The following is a 19,487-nucleotide window of genomic DNA, read 5'->3' as shown; positions in this document are numbered from 1 at the left end:
TCTTAGCGTCCTTTATAATTGGGAGGTGTTTTCATCTACTTCAGGGGCCCTGGTCCGAATTAGGCAGTTTCAGTGCTCTTTCAAAGTATTCTCGCCATTTAGTGAAACCTATCTCGTCCTCATTCATTTGATCTTCCCTTTCTATAATGCTGTTTCAGTTTCTTTGCTCTATACAGCGTTTTTATATTACTACCGCCTTCCAACATTCTCTTCAGTCTCGCCCTCATTCATTTGATCTTCCCTTTCTGTAATACTGTTTTAGTTTCTTTGCTCTATACAGCGTTTTTATATTACTACCGCCTTCCAGCATTCTCTTCAGTGCTCGGTACTGATGTGACATCAGAGTTCTTGAAGTTCATATACCTCCTCTTTTGTCTAAATATTTCGTCGCTGTTCCAGGCTGACCACCGAGTTAATTCCTCGCCGTACTTCGCACCTGTGTAACAAGAACTTATTACTTGTATATCGCCGTGAGCTCAAGCAGTCCCAATTTCCGTGTATATTCCGCCTTCAGAACCACTGGTATTTTGTTGTTTCTATATAATCGGTCTTTTCTCTTCCGGAAGTAAAGCATCAGAGAATTTACAGTCCACACAGTACACGTTTTGTTTGCCCTCTATGTAATACATATATTTAATGCTGACAACGCACTACAGAAATCCTATAACCAGTAGTATCAACAGTGGTACAAAAGTTGAGACTGCGTCACGTATTCTAGCATTCTTTATCTTATATGTTGACTGCCAGTTGTCTCTCAGAAAACCTGGAGGACTGTTACACGTAGCGTCGATTTTGGTTCGCACAGGCCACGTGATTCGCGGCAGTGAGTTGCTTGATTTATGTCAGGCTACGGGAAGAAAACGCTGCTCTTTGACCAACTCAAATACAGTTAGTATGTGCCCTTTGCGCTTACGTGTTTACTGCCTCATATACGACACAGCGCTGACGGTCAATCCCTGATGCTCTGTGATAGAGCCTCGTGCAAATATGGTGTTTCTATTTCACCTATTTACTAGTGTTAGTTCATGTTTCATTTGTGTCTGAGGCGACTGTAGACCAAAATTTGTCATGTGAACAGCTGGACTATCTTTGAACCTTAATTTGACACATTGTGAACGGTGAGACATTGAGAAAGACAGTTGTTGTTGCTTGTGATGAGTGAGATTTTCAGTATCCAAATAACAGACGATGGCAGAAGCAAGCAGGATATGAAACGATGACTGTCAGTGCCAAGAAAAGTGTTTCTGCAAAAGATAGGTATATGTTAACGTCTTCGTTTCTTCTTTCCTTTTTCCGTCTGAATCTGAAGGCTAATCCGAGGAACCACTGTAGGGATTTAGATACAGTTTTCAGCAATAGATAGACCGACTCCCATAAGGAAGGTTTGTGTGTACAATTTATTACCGCAATACCAGGTAAATCGTCCAGCCGTGGACACTTACACACGAGAGAGGCGGCTTGGTTAGCTGGTACAATATAAATTCAAATGTCAGAAACGCTTTTCTGATGCACCAAATAAATAAGTGGAGCGTGGACTCGGTGTTAAAAAGGCAGACTGACACTTCCAAATATTTATTAAAACTAAAGATTCAGAAGGTAATCTATTTAATTGTTAACAGTCAATATTTTATGTCCCAGAGGACGAATTAAGGAAATATCAAATTAAAACAGTTGACAAAAGATTTTGAATTCAAAACTACAGCTGATTCCTTTGTTTCAAAGTTTCTTAAAGTTATATGGTAAGGAGAATTAAGAAACAACAATAATCATTTAAACAAACTCGGTCAGCTTAACTGACACTAAGTTACGTAACGAATGAGAGAGAAATTTAATAACACTAATTAAACAGCCTGCACACAAGGGAGGCAACTGTCCCACAGTCAAGTAACGTAGACAGTAATCAAAAGCTTTCGATAAAACTCGTAAGGCTTAATGATCAACCACGTAGAAAAACAATCGAGACACATCAGTCAGCTGCAGAGACGGCAACGCAAACGGCCGTCACTCACCATTCAGTGGAAAGTGGTGTCGGATTCATTCTATTGACAACATTTACTGGACATACAACACCCATCCAAGAACATCTTATATCAGACACATTTATTGAGGCAGTAATTAGTGGAAGGAAACTAACACCACAAACAGCTGGCAGGCACGGGAAATTACCAAAGTCACGAGACAGCTACGGTGACAGCGTTGAACGAAGATAACTTCTTTCTTAAGTTAGTTTCCTATATTAATAACATAGCTGTTTCACGTCATAAGTTAAGCAGTGAAATGAAATGAGGACTATCAAATAAGGTCCCACAAGAATCAACTTTGAGAGTTTAATCAAAAGAGATCGGTTGCTAACAGCAATCACTTCAATAGATTTGCACTTAATTTAAGAGTGAAGGTACGCCTTTAGCATACTCAAAACAAGTTTCTATGCAGCTCTGCGTGGTATGCTTGCCACTGCAATCCAAAGTTTCAGGCTCAGAGTGCTTCTGCTACACACAAATACTAACGCCGTGTCAACCCACCATGACATGGCCTGTGGCATTCATAAAACTCAGAAAGACTATAGGGGAATGAGAAACGATCTGAGCTAGCTACGAACATCTGCTACTAATACAGCCAATTCAGCGGTACAATCACAACCATTCGAAGGCAAGAATCTTAAGAGGAATAATTTGTCCACTACTAGCATATATTGCGACGTGAGAACTGTAAATGCAGACCGCCATTGAATACAGCAGAAGCATGGGGGTAGGAACACACAAGATGACGTGTCGCTAACACACACTGAAGCACCAAGGTACCATCAGTTTGTGTGCGATGGGGGGAGGGTGGACGGACTTAAAACTGTAGATAGAGACAAAGGATTGGCAATAGTAAGCAGGTTTATGTGGACAGATGTTGCAGTACTTATTCAGAGACGAAGCAGCTTGTGCGAAGTACACTGCTATGACAAGCCGTGTGATACCTCCTAATATCGTGTCGGACCTCCTTTTGCCCGGCGCAGTGCAGCAACTCGACGTGGCAAGGACTCCCCAAGTCGTTGGAAGTTCTCTACAGAAATATTCAGCCATACTGCCTCTATAGCCATCCATCATTGCGAAAGTGTTGCCCCCTGTGCAGGATGTTTTGCACGAACTGGCCTCTCGAATGTGTCCCGTAAATGTTCGTTGGGATTCATGTCGGACCGTCTAAGTGGCCAAATCATTCACTCGGATTGTACAGAACGTTCTGCAAACCAGTCGCGAAAGGGGACATGGAGCACTGTCAATCCATAAAAATTCCGTCGCTGTTTGGAAACATAAAGTCCATGAATTGCTGCAAATAATCTCAAAGTAGGCGAAGATAAACAGAACCTAGTCCATTCCATGTAAACACAGCCGACATCATTACGGAGCCACCACCAGTACCTTGTTGAGAACTTGGGTACATGGATTTGTGGGGTCTGCGCCACATTCAAACCCTACTATCATTTCTTACCAACTGAAATCGCGACTCATCATCCAGTCATCTAGGGTCCAGCCGACATGGTCACGAGACCAGGAGATGCTCTACAGGCGGTGTCGTGCTGTTAGCAAAGGCACTCACATCGGTCGTCTGCAGCCATAGCCCATTAGCGCCAAATTTCGCCGCACTGTCCTAACGAATAGGTTCGTCGTACGTCACACATTGATTTCTGGGGTTATTTACCGCAGTGTTGCATGTCTGTTAGCACTGACAACTTTCCGCAAACACGGCTGCCTTCGGTCGTAAAGTGAAAACTGTCGGCCTCTGCATTGTCAATGGTGAGAGGTAATGCCTGAAATTTGGCATCCTCAGAACACTGTTGACACTGTGGCTTTGGGAATATTGAGTTCCCTGTTGATTTCCAAACTGGAATGTCCCGTGTGTCTAGCTCAAACAACCATTCCCAAGTTTGAAGTCTGTTTATTCCCGTCGTGCGACCGTAATCACGTGGGAAACCTTTTTCATTAGAGTACAAATGATAGCTACGCCAATACACTGCCCTCTTACACCTTGTGTACGCGATACTGCGATATGTACATGTGCATATCGCTATCCCTTGACATTTGTCACCCCAGTGTGTATTACTGTGGCGATCTGCCTTAAAGTAAAGAACAAAACGGCGGAAGGAAAAAGATCTAGAGGAAACTATTCTAAAATCCTCTTGTTAACATACACTGAAGCAGAAACGGAATGTGACTAGCCACATCCGTATTTGACCCAAGTTGTTCCCGAACGAGAGCCATAGCTACTGGTTTCTTTGACTCATTCCTTCGCTTCATGCGCGTTTCTTATTCATGTTCTTTTTTATGAATGCCTATTCTGATACAAACATAGATGTTGAAGGTAGTTTGCATATTATTGTACATCAGTGCGCTGTACAGCTGTTTCGACTGGCAGAAGTATCTCACTTTTCAGCGGGCAGCCCCACGCCCAGTGCCGGTGTAGCTCCCGCCGCGCTGGCAGGAGACGCTTACGCAGCGCCACCTGTTGCTCCGCACTTAACACACAGGGCACCTGCCGCCTCCGCGTCTGCTGTTGTTTAAACAGTTTACGCGCCTCTATTGATCGTCTCGCCGGTCCAGCCAGCGGCGCTGGTGCGCTGTGGCCGGCTGCGTGACTTAGGTGTAACTAACGTGCTGTTCTGTATCTACAGCTATTCTCCGCAGGCTATTTCAGTGGGTGATGGACGGTACTTGTGGTACCTCTGTCTCGCTCTCCCTCCCTCCCTCCTCCCCCTCCCTTCCTCCTGTCCCCCTCCCCCTCCCTCCCCTCCCTCCCCCCGTCCACACCCATCTCATTGGCATCCGCGAATAGTGCGGAGAAAGAACTTATTATTTATTTTCTCCTCGCAGTCATTTCCTGCTGTGTATGTGAAATGTTACCCCGCTCATCTTTTATGTACACTTCCGAAACCTCAACAGGAAACCAAACAGTGTAGCATTACACATTTCTCGTAGTGTTCCATTGCCTCTTCCGACCATAAAATGACATGAAATACGGTTGTTACAAATGTAAATAAGAAATTTGTACAGTAATGTTTTATCTTAATGTGAGGCGTGTAAAGTGTTATTTATACGTGGCGATGTATACAGACAGTGTACTGCTTTTCCAAGTCGGTTTTGCAGGTGCTTGACAGTGACGCTTAGTCGAAATTAGCCAATCGCTCGCTTACATAAACTTCGCATTACAACCTGCTACGGACCATGTTTACGTTTATTAAGCATCTTGAGGCTGTGAATCCCCGCAGATACAAAATTTGTTGCCAAACAGGTGTAGTCATTCATCGCACTATTTCAAAAACGCTTCAGCTAACTCCATCCTGCGATTACACTTGTATCTCCTTTGGGTTTCATCAGAGTATGTCAAGACTTCACTGTCTTCGATGCTGAATTATCTGCGATCTTCAGGGCGCTGGAGCAGATGTGACGTGCCGTGCCTGCTGAATTCCTCGTCTGTTCCAACTCTCTGGGTGCTCTCTTCAGTCTTTGCAACGCTTGTATTCAGCCCATAAAGTAGTTCAGAATATCTAGGGCTGGGGAAGGAGGTGCCTTTCTGCTGAATGGCAGAAGCTGCAAGCAATCACCTCGCTGTTGAGGTACAAAGTCATTCGTCGAAAGGAAGAAGAGCGCCTCGACTGACAGCTGCGTCTAGTAAAGTCCGCAACACGACCGAGGCATAGTTCCTTCCAGCCACGCAGACAGGATGAGATCCTCCTCACTTGTCGTTGCATAGGCCACAACCCTGTGATGCATGGCTTCTTGCTCCGGCGAGGGGAACCTCCGATATGAGGTGCTTGTGGCGTATGCATCGTTGTATGCCACATTTTACTACTGTGTTTTATTTTCAGACCAGAGGTCAAGGAGCCGGCCGAAGTGGCCGTGCGGTTAAAGGCGCTGCAGTCTGGAACCGCGAGACCGCTACGGTCGCAGGTTCGAATCCTGCCTCGGGCATGGATGTTTGTGATGTCCTTAGGTTAGTTAGGTTTAACTAGTTCTAAGTTCTAGGGGACTAATGACCTCAGCAGTTGAGTCCCATAGTGCTCAGAGCCATTTGAACCATTTTGAACCAGAGGTCAAGGCAGATTTGCCGCCGGATCTGCCCTCTACTTTACGTGACATTCAAACGAATTTCGTTAGAATTTAAGGTTTTGTGATATGTGCAACATGTTTCGTAGGATTTTAGGGACAAGTTCTTATTGTGTTAACTGGGTGACTGCCTCACCTTTGTTTTTTATAAGTGGTCAGCAAGTCACATTTCCCTATGTTGTTCTTTTAGCTTTTAACTCGTATGTCTTGTTTTGGCCAGTACCTGTGGTCTAGGGGTAGCGTCTTTGATTCATAATCAAAATGTCTTCGGTCCCGGGTTCGATCCCCGCCACTGCCTAAATTTTGATAAATAATCAGCATTGGCGGCCGAAGACTTCCGGCATAAGAAGTCAGCCTCATTCTACCAACGGCCTTGTCAAAGAGGGCGGAGGAGCGGATAGAGGTTCAGGGCACTCTCTTCTCCTAGGGGTGGGAAAGACAAGGCTGTAGCCTTTCGCCCCTACTCTTCAATCTGTGCATCGAAGAAGCAATGATGGAAATAAAAGAAAGGTTCAGGAGTGAAATTAAAATACAAGGTGAAAGGATATCAATGATACGATTCGCTGATGGCATTGCTAACCTGAGTGAAAGTGAAGAAGAATTAAATGATCTGCTGAACGGAATGAACAGTCTAATGAGTACACAGTATGGTTTGAGAGTAAATCGGAGAAAGACGAAGGTAATGAGAAGTAGTAGAAATGAGAAAAGCGAGAAACTTAACATCAGGATTGATGGTCACGAAGTCAATGAAGTTAAGGAATTCTGCTACCTAGGCAGTAAAATAACCAATGACGGACGGAGCAAGGAGGACATCAAAAGCAGACTCGCTATGGCAAAAAAGGCATTTCTGGCCAAGAGAAGTCTACTAATATCAAATACCGGCCTTAATTTGAGGAAGAAATTTCTGAGGATGTACGTCTGGAGTACAGCATTGTATGGTAGTGAAACATGGACTGTGGGAAAAACGGAACAGAAGAGAATCGAAGCATTTGAGATGTGGTGCTATAGACGAATGTTGAAAATTAGGTGGACTGATAAGGTAAGGAATGAGGAGGTTCTACGCAGAATCGGAGAGGAAAGGACTATGTGGAAAACACTGATAAGGAGACGGGACATCTGCTAAGACATGAGGGAATGACTTCCATGGTACTAGAGGGAGCGGTAGAGTGCAAAAACTGTAGAGGAAGACAGAGATTGGAATACGTCAAGCAAATAATTGAGGACGTAGGTGGCAAGTGCTACTCTGAGATGAAGAGGTTAGCACAGGAAAGGAATTCGTGGCGGGCTGCATCAAACCAGTCAGTAGACCGATGACCAAAAAAAAAAAAAGTCTTGTTTTACATTCAATTTTAGTACCTTTGAGGCTATCTACAGACTGGCTCATCCCAATTTTTTGTCAATGGTAAGCCAGTCACATTTCTCTGTTGTGATGTATTAGCTACTGTGTCGTTTTAGTAATGTTTTAATCGTAGGTGGAGCACCTTTCACGCTTTCACCGTTGTCTTACGGCTTGTAAGATAAAGTGATCGTGTGGGTCAACGCTTGTGAGGTGGGAGTGAGCTAGCGTGTGTGTGTGTGTGTGTGTGTGTGTGTGTGTGTGTGTGTGTGTGTGTGTGTGTGTCTTTTGTTGGTTTACCCCTCAATGTGTGACAACATTTTTAGCCTTATTTGCACATTTGTTTTTTATGATATTTCTAAGGGCCGTGATGACATCGCCACTGAGCGCCGGTAAATTGCAAACACACACACACACACACACACACACACACACACACACACACACAGTGTCCAAACGTAAATTTTATACATCCAGATACGCGAGTGACTTGTCACACGCCAGCCGGAGTGGCCGTGCGGTTCTAGGCTCTACAGTCTGGAACCGGGCGGCCGCTACGGTCGCAGGTTCGAATCCTGCCTCGATCATGGATGTGTGTGATGTCCTTAGGTTAGTTAGGTTTAATTAGTTCTAAGTTCTAGGCGACTGATGACCTCAGAAGTTAAGTCGCATAGTGCTCAGAGCCATTTTTGAACTTGTCACACGTCCTTAGTAATTTTTATAGCTTCAGCAACCGGAAATGTAAAGTTACTGACTTTCATAATTTTTTGAGCACTACAGTTTTTGTACTATAGACGGTGTTGGGATTCCAGTTATGGAGCCAGGTTGCTGACTGTAGGACGCAGTAAGATGATGGCTAACAATTGAGATTCAGCATCGTATGGAGACAGGCGCTACTCACAGTCGCAATAGTTTCTCTTGAGACTGTTCAAATGGCGTGAAATCTTATGGGGCTTAACTGCTAAGGTCATCAGTCCGTAAGCTTACACACTGCTTAACCTAAATTATCTTAAGGACAAACACACACGCACCCATGCCCCAGGGAGGACTCTAGCCTCCGCCGGGACCAGACGCACAGTCCATGACGGCAGTGCCCTAGACCGTTCGGCTAATCCCGCGCAGCTCTCTTGAGACTATTGATTATATAGGCCCTAGACCACGAGACAACGTAAATTACAGAGCGAGGTGGCGCAGTGCCTAGCACACTGGACTCGCATTCGGGAGGACGACGGTTCAATTCCGCGTCCGGCCATTCTGATTTAGGTTTTCCGTGATTTCCCTAAATCTCTCCAGGCAAATGCCGGGATGGTTCCTTTGAAAGGGCATGACCGACTTCCTTCCCCGTCGTTCCCTAATCTGATGAGACCGATGATCTCGCTGTCTGGTCACCTTCCCCAAAACAACCCCAACCCATCAACGTAAATTGTAGTTGTTATTTGGTAGTTTCTATGTTGATGCGGCTCCACCCATCCGAGACTGCTCTACCTTCACTTATGGATGTTCTGCATCTTCTTTTATCGATAGTCCCAATTTACTCCTCTCACTAAGTCATTTCTTATCAGAGAGCCATACTTCCAGATCCTACTCTGTGTTACTGACTTACTGATACATAACCAACACGGATTCAGAAAATATCGTTCTTGTGCGACACAGCTAGCTCTTTATTCCCATGAAGTAACGAGTGCTGTCGACAAGGGATCTCAGATCGATTCCATATTCCTAGATTTCCAGAAGACTTTCGATGCCGTTCCTCACAAGCAACTATTAATCAAATTGCGTGCATATGGACTATCGTCTCAGTTCTGTGACTGGATACGTGATTTCCTCTCAGAGGTCACAGTTCGTAGTGATAGACGGTAAATCATCGAGTAGAACAGAAGTGATACTGGCGTTCCGCAAGGTAGTGTCATAGGCTCTCTGCTGTTCCTGATTCACATTAACGATCTCGGTGATAATCTGAGCAGCTCCCTTAGATTGTTTGCAGATGACGCTTTAATTTACCGTCTAGTAAAATCATCGAACGATCAACTGCAGTTACAAAATGATCTAGAGAGAATTTCTGTATGGTGCGGAAAGTGGCAATTGTCACTAAACAAAAGTGCGAGGTCATCGGCATGGGTACTAAATGAAATCCGATAAATTTTGGGTGTGCGATAAATCGCACAAATCTAAGGGCTGTCAATTCGACTAAATACCTAGGAATTACAATTACGAGCTACGTAAATTGGGAAGACCACATAGATAATATTGTGGAGAAAGCCAAACAGAGACTGCGCTTTGTTGGCAGAACACCCAGAAGATGCGACAAACCCATTAAAGAGACAGCCTACATTACACTTGTCCGTCCTCTGCTGGAATATTGCTGCGCGGTATGGATTCCTTACCAGGTAGGATTGACGGAGGACATCGAAAAATGAGATTTTCATTCTGCAGCGGACTGTGCGCTGATATGAAACTTCCTGGCAGATTAAAACTGTGTGCCCGACCGAGACTCGAACTCGAGACCTTTGCCTTTCGCGGGCAAGTGCTCTACCAGGTTCGCAGGAGAGCTTCTGTAAAGTTTGGAAGGTAGGAGACGAGATACTGGCAGAAGTAAAGCTGTGAGGACCGAACGTGAGTCGTGCTTCGGTAGCTCAGATGGTAGGGCACTTGCCCGCGAAAGGCAAAGGTCCCGAGTTCGAGTCTCGGTCGGGCACACAGTTTTAATCTACAAGGAAGTTTGACATCGAAAAAGTGCAAAGAAGGGCAGCTCGTTTCGTGTTATCCGGCAACGGAGGTGAGTGTGTCGCTGATACGGTACGCGTGTTGGGGTGGCATTCACTGAAACGAAGGCGGTTTTCTTTGCGGCTAGATCTGTTTACGAAATTTCAACCACCAACTTTCTCTTCCGAATATGAAAATATTTTGTTGACCCCCATCTACGTAGGGAGAAATGATCATCATAATAAAATAAATAAGAGTTCAAACGGAAAGATTTAGGTATTACTTTTTCTCACGCGCCATTCGAGAGTGGAATGGTTGAGAAGTAGTATAAAAATGGTTCGACGAACCCTCTGCCAGGCACTTAAGTGTGAATTGCAGAGTAACCATGTAGATGTAGACTCGCAAAAATTTTCTATTGACCGATATATGACTGGAAATGAATGTTTTGGAAGGGTGAATCACACTATACGGTGTGGCAATCCGATGAAACAGTTTGGGTTTGTTGAGTGCCAGGAGAACGTTACATACCATCATGTATAATGCCAACAGTGGGGTGTGAAGGAGATGGTATTACGGTATCGGGGTGTTTTTCGTGGTAAGGGCGTGCTCCCCTCATTGTGCTTCAGAAAACAGATAACGCCGTGATACGAACACAGTTTACAGCACTGTGCACCTGGTACAGTATAGGAACAGTTGGGAGGCGATGATTCTCTGTATCGGTATGACAATACACCCCGTTATGCACTGAGGTGACAGAAGTTGTGGGATAGCGATATGCACATACACAGATTGCGGTAATATCGCGTACACAAGGTGTAAAAGGGCAGTGCTTTGGTGGAGCTGCCGTTTGTATTCAGATGATTCATGTGAAAATATTTCCGACGTGATTACGGCCGCACTGCGGGAATTAAGACTTCGAGCGCGGAATGGTAGTTGGAGCTAGACGCAAGGGACATTCCATTTCGGAAATCGTTAGCGCATTCAATATTCCGAGATCTTCAGTGTCGAGAGTGGGTCGAGAATACCAAATAACACGCATTACCTCTCACCACGGACAACGCTGTGGCCGACCTCTGTCATTTGACGACAGAGAGCATCGGCGTTCGCGTAAAGTTATCAGTGCCAACAGACAAGCAACACTGCGCGAAATAACCGCAGAAATCAATGTGAGACGTACGACGAACATGTCCGATGGAGCATTGCGGTGAAATTTGGCGTTAATGAACTGTGATAGCAGACGACCGACGCGAATGCATTTGCTAACAGCACGACATCGCCTGCAGCGCCTTTCGTGGGCTGCTGGTCATATCAGTTGGACACTAGACGACTGTAAAATTGTGGCCTGGTCAGATGAGTCCCGATGTCAGTTGGTAAGAGCTGATTGTAGGGTTCGGTAGTGGCCCAGACCTACGTAGCCATGGACACAGGTTGACAACAATGCAATGTGCGAACTGGTGGTGGCTCCATAGTTGTGTGGATGAGTTCACACGGAGTGGACTGGGTGCTGTCGTCCATTTGAACCGATCATTGACTGGAGATGGTTAAATGGTTCAAATGGCTCTAAGCACTAGGGGACTTAACATCGGAGGTCATCAGTCCCCTAGACTTAGAACTACTTAAACCTAACCTAACTAACTCGTGGTCGTGCGGTAGCGTTCTCGCTTCCCAAGCCCGGGTTCCCGGGTTCGATTCCCGGCGGGGTCAGGGATTTTCTCCGCCTCGTGGTGGCTGGGTGTTGTGTGCTGTCCTTAGGTTAGTTAGGTTTAAGTAGTTCTAAGTTCTAGGGGATTTATGACCACAGCAGTTGAGTCCCATAGTGCTCAGAGCCATTTTTTGAAACCTAACTAACCTAAGGACATGACACACATCTATGCCCGAGGCAGGATTCGAACCTGCGACCGTAGCGGTCTCGCGCTTCCAGACTGAAGCGCCTAGAACCGCTCGGCCACAGAGGCCGACCTGGAGATGGTTTCTCTTCCGAATATGAAAATATTTTGTTGACTCCCATCTACGTAGGGAGAAATGATCATCATATAAAAATAAATAAGACTTAGAACTACTTAAACCTAACTAACCTAAGGACATGACACACATCTATGCCCGAGGCAGGATTCGAACCTGCGACCGTAGCGGTCTCGCGCTTCCAGACTACGTGGAGACAATTTGCAGCCATTTACGGACTTCATGTTTCAATAACAACGCGCCATGTCGCTGGTCCACAGTTGTTTGGGACTGGTTTGAAAAACATCGTGGACAATTCGAACGAATGATTTGACCACCCAGGTAGCCCAATATAATCCCATCGGACATTAATGGGACATAGTCGAGAGGTCAGTTCGTGTGAAAAATTCTGCGCTAGCCACAGTTCTACAATTATGTACGTCTATAGAGGCAGCATGGCTCAATATTTCGACAGCGGGCTTCCAACGACTTGTCGAGTCCATGCCACGTAGAGTTGCTGTTTCACACCGGACAGGAGGGGGTCCGACACAATATTATAGTCTGATTTAAAGTAGTTGTCACTTGACAGGCAACGGTCTCCCGCCACCAATAAACCAATGGCAGCCGGCGCTGTCGGCTGCCACTGCGTTGCCACTTCGCTCTGCTGAGCTGACTAAGGCATTGTGCCAGCCAGTCCTCAGCGAGCCGTTGTAGACGTGCGGGTGAGAGATTTGAGCGACTTGTAGCTTCGCGTGTTTACGATGTCTGGCGAAAGCAGTCGCAAGAGAGGGAGGCCGAGGCTGCACACTCCTCGGAAACCTCCAAAAAGTGGCGGACATGGTGTCGTTATACGCAGTCAGGCGCGTGAATACGTGTGTTCCTTAAGGGAGTATTTTGAGAGAGAGAGGGATGCAGGAGGGCCTCTCGTTCCTTTGGATAAGGTGGTGGAGCGAACTGCAGCTGCTCTGCAAGTTAGCGAACGATCAGTAATAAGAATCTGCAAGGAGAAATTCACGAAAGAAGGCTCAAGTGAATCATCTAAATTGGATACACCTTGGAAAAAGAGTCGACTAGAGAAGATGGTCACGAAACTTGACTCTTTTCAGGAAGATGGCATTCGTCGTCAAATATACGCATTTTATTCGAGGAAGGAGTATCCAACACTCAAAAAACTACATGCTACCCTCACAGCGGCTGACCTGTTTCAGGGTAGTAAATCGTCTTTGTTACGAATCGTGAAAATGTTAGGATTCCACTATAAATCCATCTCTGGCACAAAGTTACCAACGCCAAGATATTGCAGCCTGGCGATGCCGCTTTCTTAGAGAATTAGTGGGGACAAATTTTGATGATATCATTTGGTTTGATGAGACGTGGGTGAACGCAGGACACAGTTTAAAAAAAGGCTGGACAGACGGTACCATCAGCGGAAGTATGTCAGCTCCGATCGGCGGAGGAAAAAGGATAATTGTAGAACATGCCGGAAATTCAAAAGGTTTCATTCCAAATTGTCTGCTGCTATTCAGTTCAAATAAGACCTCCGACTACCACGAAGAGATGAACCACAATACTTTTGTGAAATGGTTTGAAGACTGTGTGCTCCAGAACTTAACAAAAAACTCTATCATTGTTATGGATAACGCTCCTTATCATTCAGTAATACAAGACAAAGCACCCACAAAGGCAACGAGGAAAAACGACATTGTTAGCTGGTTACAGAAACATAAGGTGCAGTTCGACAGTAATTTTACAAGGGCAGAATTATTAGAACTTGTATCGCAACACAAGCCACAGAACCCGATTTACATTGTGGATGAAGTAGCAAAAAAATACGGGCATAAAGTGCTCAGATTGCCTCCTTGCCATTGCCATTTCAACGCAATAGAGCTGATTTGGGCTCAGGTTAAACGGCATATTGCTGCAGAACATAAGAAATTCACATTAACCGAAGTGGAACGCCTTTTGAAAGAGGCAGTAGAAATTGTGACATCGGAAGACTGGCAGAAGGTAGTACATCACGTGAAAGGAGTGATACAGGACGCATGGAACAATGAAGGTATCTTACAACAAAGTGTCGAGGACTTGATTATATCTGTCAATACGAGCAGCGACGCGGGTAGTTCCGCTGACTCTGATTCTGAATTAAGCGGTGTTTTCGCATTGTCTGATTAGTGTGTAGTGTACCTACTGACATTAAATATTGTGTTTGTGAATTTATTTCAATTAATTATTATTTTTGTTGTGAGACTAAGAAACACTGTTTGGCCAGCTCTCGTCATCTCGTTACGGTAAGTTAGACTGAATTTTAATTCTATTTCATTTTGTATATACACCAAGATGTTATTCAATGTGTGTAATAGTTTTCGAGATTTGCAATCTAAAGAAGAAAACTTTTCCGGACGCGAAAATTTCTCACACTTCAATAGTTAGTGTAACAGCGGCCCTAATTAAAATTAAGAAAAGATATTTGATTTGCTTATAGATACCACTGAGACCGATACTGTACGTAAATTTCAAAATATTTACACAATATTTATTGGAGATAGAGATTTTAAACGTCATACTTGTTTCGAGTTCAGTACTGACAGGGTTGCTTAAAAATGCTGTTTTCAGAAATTTATAGACAGGAAACATGATGCACTACGAAAACTTTTAAGGATTCTTTGCCGAGTGCATTATTTTGGTAATGAATGGAAAAAAAAATTTTCCGTGACACCAATAGTTTTTCGGTAATGACGTGATAAGTTAAAAGCTGTTTGCGAAATCGAGAATTTAAATGGTTTCAAACAAATTAACATAACTCTTGTCCTAATTAAAATTAAGAATAGATATTTGACAGATTAAGAGACATTGTAGAGATATACATCATATGTGGTTTTAAATTTTTTACTTACTTTTTGTAGAAGATACAGGCTTTAAAACGATTTTCTATCGCCGTGGGTAGCGAGGCGCTGAGGCGGCTGCCTCCAGCCAGTGCTTGGCGTGACAACGCCGCAACTTCGCAGCGCAAACGTCAAGTGACTACTACTTTAAATCAGACTATAGGATCTCATGACTTTCGTCACCTCAGTGTGAAGCAAAAATCTGTGAGGCAGTGGTTTGTGGATAACATTTCTGAAACGGACTGGCCTGCCGAGAATCCCGACTTGAAACCAGTGAAATACATTTGGAACGAATTAGAACGCCTACCTCGCTCGAGACCCGGTAGCGTCCAACATCGGTACCGTGTCTGGTTTCGGCTCTTGAGGAAGGATGAAGTATCATCCTCCACAGACTCTCAGACACCTCATTGGAGCCGGCTGGAGTGGCCGAGTGGTTCTAGGCGCTACAGTCTGGAACCGCGCGACTGCAACGGTCGCAGGTTCGAATCCTGCCTCGGGCGTGGATGTGTGTGGCGTCCTTAGGTTAGTTAGGTTTAAGTAGTTCTAAGTTCTAGGGGACTGATGACCTCCTCAGTTAAGTCCCATAGTGCTCAGAGCCATTTGAACCAACCTCATTGGAAGTTTCCTCAGGAGATCTGAAGCCATTACAAAGGTGAAGAATGGACCTATCCCATATTTATATAGACTGATATGTTCCCGATGGTTTTGATCTTGTAGTGTATAAAAGTAATGAGGCAGTACGTAACAGAGGTGATGTGTGTTTGCAGCGGCCAGCCACGGCAGCGTCGGTGGTCGGCGGAGAGCCGGCAGCGGACTGCGCCGGCCCGGAGGCCAGCCTGCCGGGAGCAGACCCTGCCGAGGCGCGACACGCCCCGACACTGACGCCCGCGTCGGCGCCGTGCCGCGATGAGCGTACGGGACCGCAGGAGCCGGCGGAGGCTGCGACTGCGTCCGCGGCTGCGGCTGCTCAGCCCCCGGTGCCGCAGATCCAGGCCGAGGTATACGACGACGGCGGCGAGCCCGCGCTCGCCATGGACGTGACAGAGCTGGAGCTGGAGGCGGAGGCGCTAGCCGCCGGCGAGTCGGCGTCGGCGTCCATCGACGGTGAGGTCCCCAGCATCGTGCTGGAGCCGGCCAGCGCGCCCACCGCCAGCCAGGAGGACGGCACCGACTCGCCTTCCCGCGCTCCCGCCAAGGGCCCGTCCGACGAGGAGGCAGAGGCGGAGGACGGTGCCGAGCTGGAGCGCCGGCGGGCGCAGGCGGCGCCCCGACTCAGCCTCTCGCTGCAGCCAGAGGCGGAGGCGGCCGCGGCGCACCGCAAGTCGCCCGTCACCGTCCAGGAGTGGGTCGACTCGCTGCCTGGGCCCGTGCCCGCCACGAGGTCGGTGCTCGTCAGTCCTAATTAATATTCTGTAATACTTAACCTTAAACATAAGACACCGTTCAAAAGAATTAGGGGAACGTGTTCATCAACATCCGGTATGTTACAATTATTTCGATGCAGGTGGTATAGCTCGCGCAGGATACGGGGGCCGATCCGAAGTGACCAGTTTTCGTCCAATGCGCTGGGCGAGTTCATTCGTTTGTTCGGAAGGGGAGGCTGACGAGAGTTTTCCACCTTTCGGCCGGTCAGCGATGACTGAATCGAGACACGTACCCCGCAGTATTTCTCAAACGATTTTACAGAAACTATTCAGGACAAAAATTCCATTTTTGCTTTACTTATGGCTATATAAGTTAGTTTCATCATCTCGTTAATGGTCGTAGTTATTATGATACACATATCAAAAAAAGTTTTGCATCACCCCTGTTCCCAGAACTCCTGAAGATGGACGTTGACTGTGGATATTGTATTACAGACAAAAAATGGAAATGAGCGTTTGGCGTCGTTGGCCGTGAGACCCCTTACGGGGCAGGTCCGGCCGCCGTGGTGCAGGTCTTATTACATTCGACGCCACATTGGGCGACCTGCGCGCCGGGTGGGGATGAAATGATGATGAAGACAACACAACATCCAGTCCCTGAGCGGGGAAAATCCCCAACCCAGCCGGGAATCCAACCCGGGCCCCGTAGGACGGCAGTTCATCTCGCTGACCATTCAGCTATCGGGGCGGATGTATGACAGACACAGTCCCTTTGACTGTTAAGACATGTCACTAAACCCGCCCAAAGATGTAAACAACCATGCATGAGCATCGCCTGTGCTCGTGTTGTCTATAGTTCAACCACGCCTAGACCGTCAATGCCGCAGTTCGATCGTGTCCGCATTGTTACTTTGTGCCAGGAAGGGCTCTCAACAAGGGAAGTGTCCAGGTGTTTCGGAGTGAACCAAAGCGATGTTGTTCGGACATGGAGGAGATACAGAGAGACAGGAACTTTCGATGACATGCGTCGCTCAGGCCGCCCAACGGCTACTACTGCAGTGGGTGATCGCTACCTACGGATTATGGCTCGGAGGAACCCAGACAGCAACGCCGCCATGTTGAATAATGCTTTTCGTGTAGCCACAGGGCGTCTTGTTAAGACTCAAACTGTACACAATAGGCTGCATGATGCGGAACTTTATTCCCGACGTCCATGGCGGAGTCCATCTTTGCAACCACGACACCATGCAGTGCAGTACAGGTGGGCCCTACAACATGCCGAAAGGACCGTTCAGGATTGGCATCACGTTCTCTTCACCGATGAGTGTCGCATATGCCTTCAACCAGACAATCGCCGGCCGAAGTGGCCGTGCGGTTCTAGGCGCTGCAGTCTGGAACCGCGAGACCGCTACGGTCGCAGGTTCGAATCCTGCCTCGGGCATGGATGTGTGTGATGTCCGTAGGTTAGTTAGGTTTAACTAGTTCTAAGTTCTAGGGGACTAATGACCTGAGAAGTTGAGTCCCATAGTGCTCAGAGCCATTTGAACCATTTTTGAACCAGACAATCGTCGGAGACGTGTTTGGAGGCAATCCGATCAGGCTGGACGCCTTAGACACACTGTCCAGCGAGTGCTGCAAGTTGGAGGTTCCCTGCTGTTTTGGGGTGGCATTATGTGGGGTCGACGTACGCCGCTCGTGGTCATGGAAGGCCGTAACGTCTGTACGATACGTGAATGCCATCCTCTGACCGATAGTGCAACCATATCGGCAGCATATTGGCGAGGCATTCGTCTTCATGGACGACAATTTGCGCCCCCATCGCACACATCGAGTAAAGAACTTCCTCCAGGATAACGACATCGCTCGACTCGAGTGGCCAGCATGTTCTCCAGACTGAACCCTATCGAACATGCCTGAGATAGATTGAGGAGGACTGTTTATGGACGATGTGACCTACCAGCCACTCTGAGTGAACTACGCCGAATCGCCGTTGAGGAGTGGGACAATGTGGACCAACAGTGCCTTGGTGAACTTGGGGGTAATATGCCACTACGAATACAGACATGCATCAAAGCAAGAGGACGTGCTACTGGGTATTAAGAGGTGCCGGTGTGTACAGTAATCTGGACTACCACCTCTGAAGGTCTCGCCGTCTGGTGGTACAACATAAAAAGGGTGGTTTTCATGACCAATAAAAAGGACGAAAATGAGGTTTATGTTGATCTCTATTCCAATTTTCTGTACAGGTACCGGATCTCTCGGAATCGAGGTGGTGCAAACGTTTTTTTGGTGTGTGTATTTACGCGAAAGTAAGACACTGCGAGAAGTTCGGAAAACTGTACAATGAAAAATATAGGTCGGTGTGATTTTGCATTTGGCGAGTATTACATAAATGTTGTTGCGTATGGAATTTAGTTTACATATTGAATTTTTCTTTAGACTTTCTGTCTCTTACCAATCTTGAGAAAATAGATCAGGTGTAGCACACTCATTTGCGATCGCGCCGCGCCAGCGATAAAGCCAGGGTGAAATATTCACAACGTTCCTCATATTTCATAAACGGTTTCAGATATCGAAATGAGATTTTGGGCAACAATAGCACGCAAATAGCAGAGCATTTTACCATATCATTATTGTGTCAAACATCAGCATCTACCGTCTTTTTCCATTAACTACAGGCTTTCTCTGTGAAAGAATGTTAGTTTTAAGGGCCACCGATAGCTGGTGAAACGAAAAATGCTTTGGGTTTTGAAACAACGTACGCGAATAAATTACACGCTTTTTTGTACCGAGGATGTGCTTTTTCATATGCTTCTGACTTTACTTTTTCTCAGTTTCTCACTTAATACATCACTGCTTCAGAATTCTCTCGCAATTGTGCCTGCACAGCATGTTAGTGAGTTGAGACGGTGTAAACTCCGCTTTGTTTTAGCAAAAGAATGAAGTTTTTAAATGGCAACTGGAGAAATGTGTAGGTTTTACTCAAAATTCGCCACTCATGGCACTTCACTAAAAGTTACAAAGTGGTTAACAAGCCAGACGATAATAAATCGCTGCAGTTTCAGCGGAATTCTTTTTAGGTTCTAACGAAAGCAGAGGTGACAGTAGATGTTTTTGAATGGCCACCATTCAAATGTGGGCGAGATGCCCCACTTAATAAAAAAAAAAAGAA

The 19,487-nt window shown here is 46.1% G+C and overlaps 1 protein-coding gene across 4 annotated transcripts in view; it reads left to right on the top strand.

The window, feature by feature from the left end:
- The window catches only part of LOC126475478 (uncharacterized), a 507,316-nt gene that overhangs the window by 227,152 nt on the left and 260,677 nt on the right, over positions 1–19,487 (top strand). For all 4 annotated transcript variants that reach the window (XM_050103373.1, XM_050103374.1, XM_050103371.1 and 1 more), the window contains exon 3: positions 15,719–16,332. In XM_050103373.1, the coding sequence (XP_049959330.1) occupies positions 15,719–16,332 (614 nt within the window). The remainder of the gene's footprint in view (positions 1–15,718; positions 16,333–19,487) is intronic.

Source organism: Schistocerca serialis, chromosome 4 (genome assembly GCF_023864345.2).
Source record: "Schistocerca serialis cubense isolate TAMUIC-IGC-003099 chromosome 4, iqSchSeri2.2, whole genome shotgun sequence".
Taxonomy (NCBI): Eukaryota; Metazoa; Arthropoda; class Insecta; order Orthoptera; family Acrididae; genus Schistocerca; species Schistocerca serialis.
The sequence above is the reverse complement of the archived record's forward strand: the minus strand, read 5'-3'. Positions and strand labels throughout refer to the sequence as shown.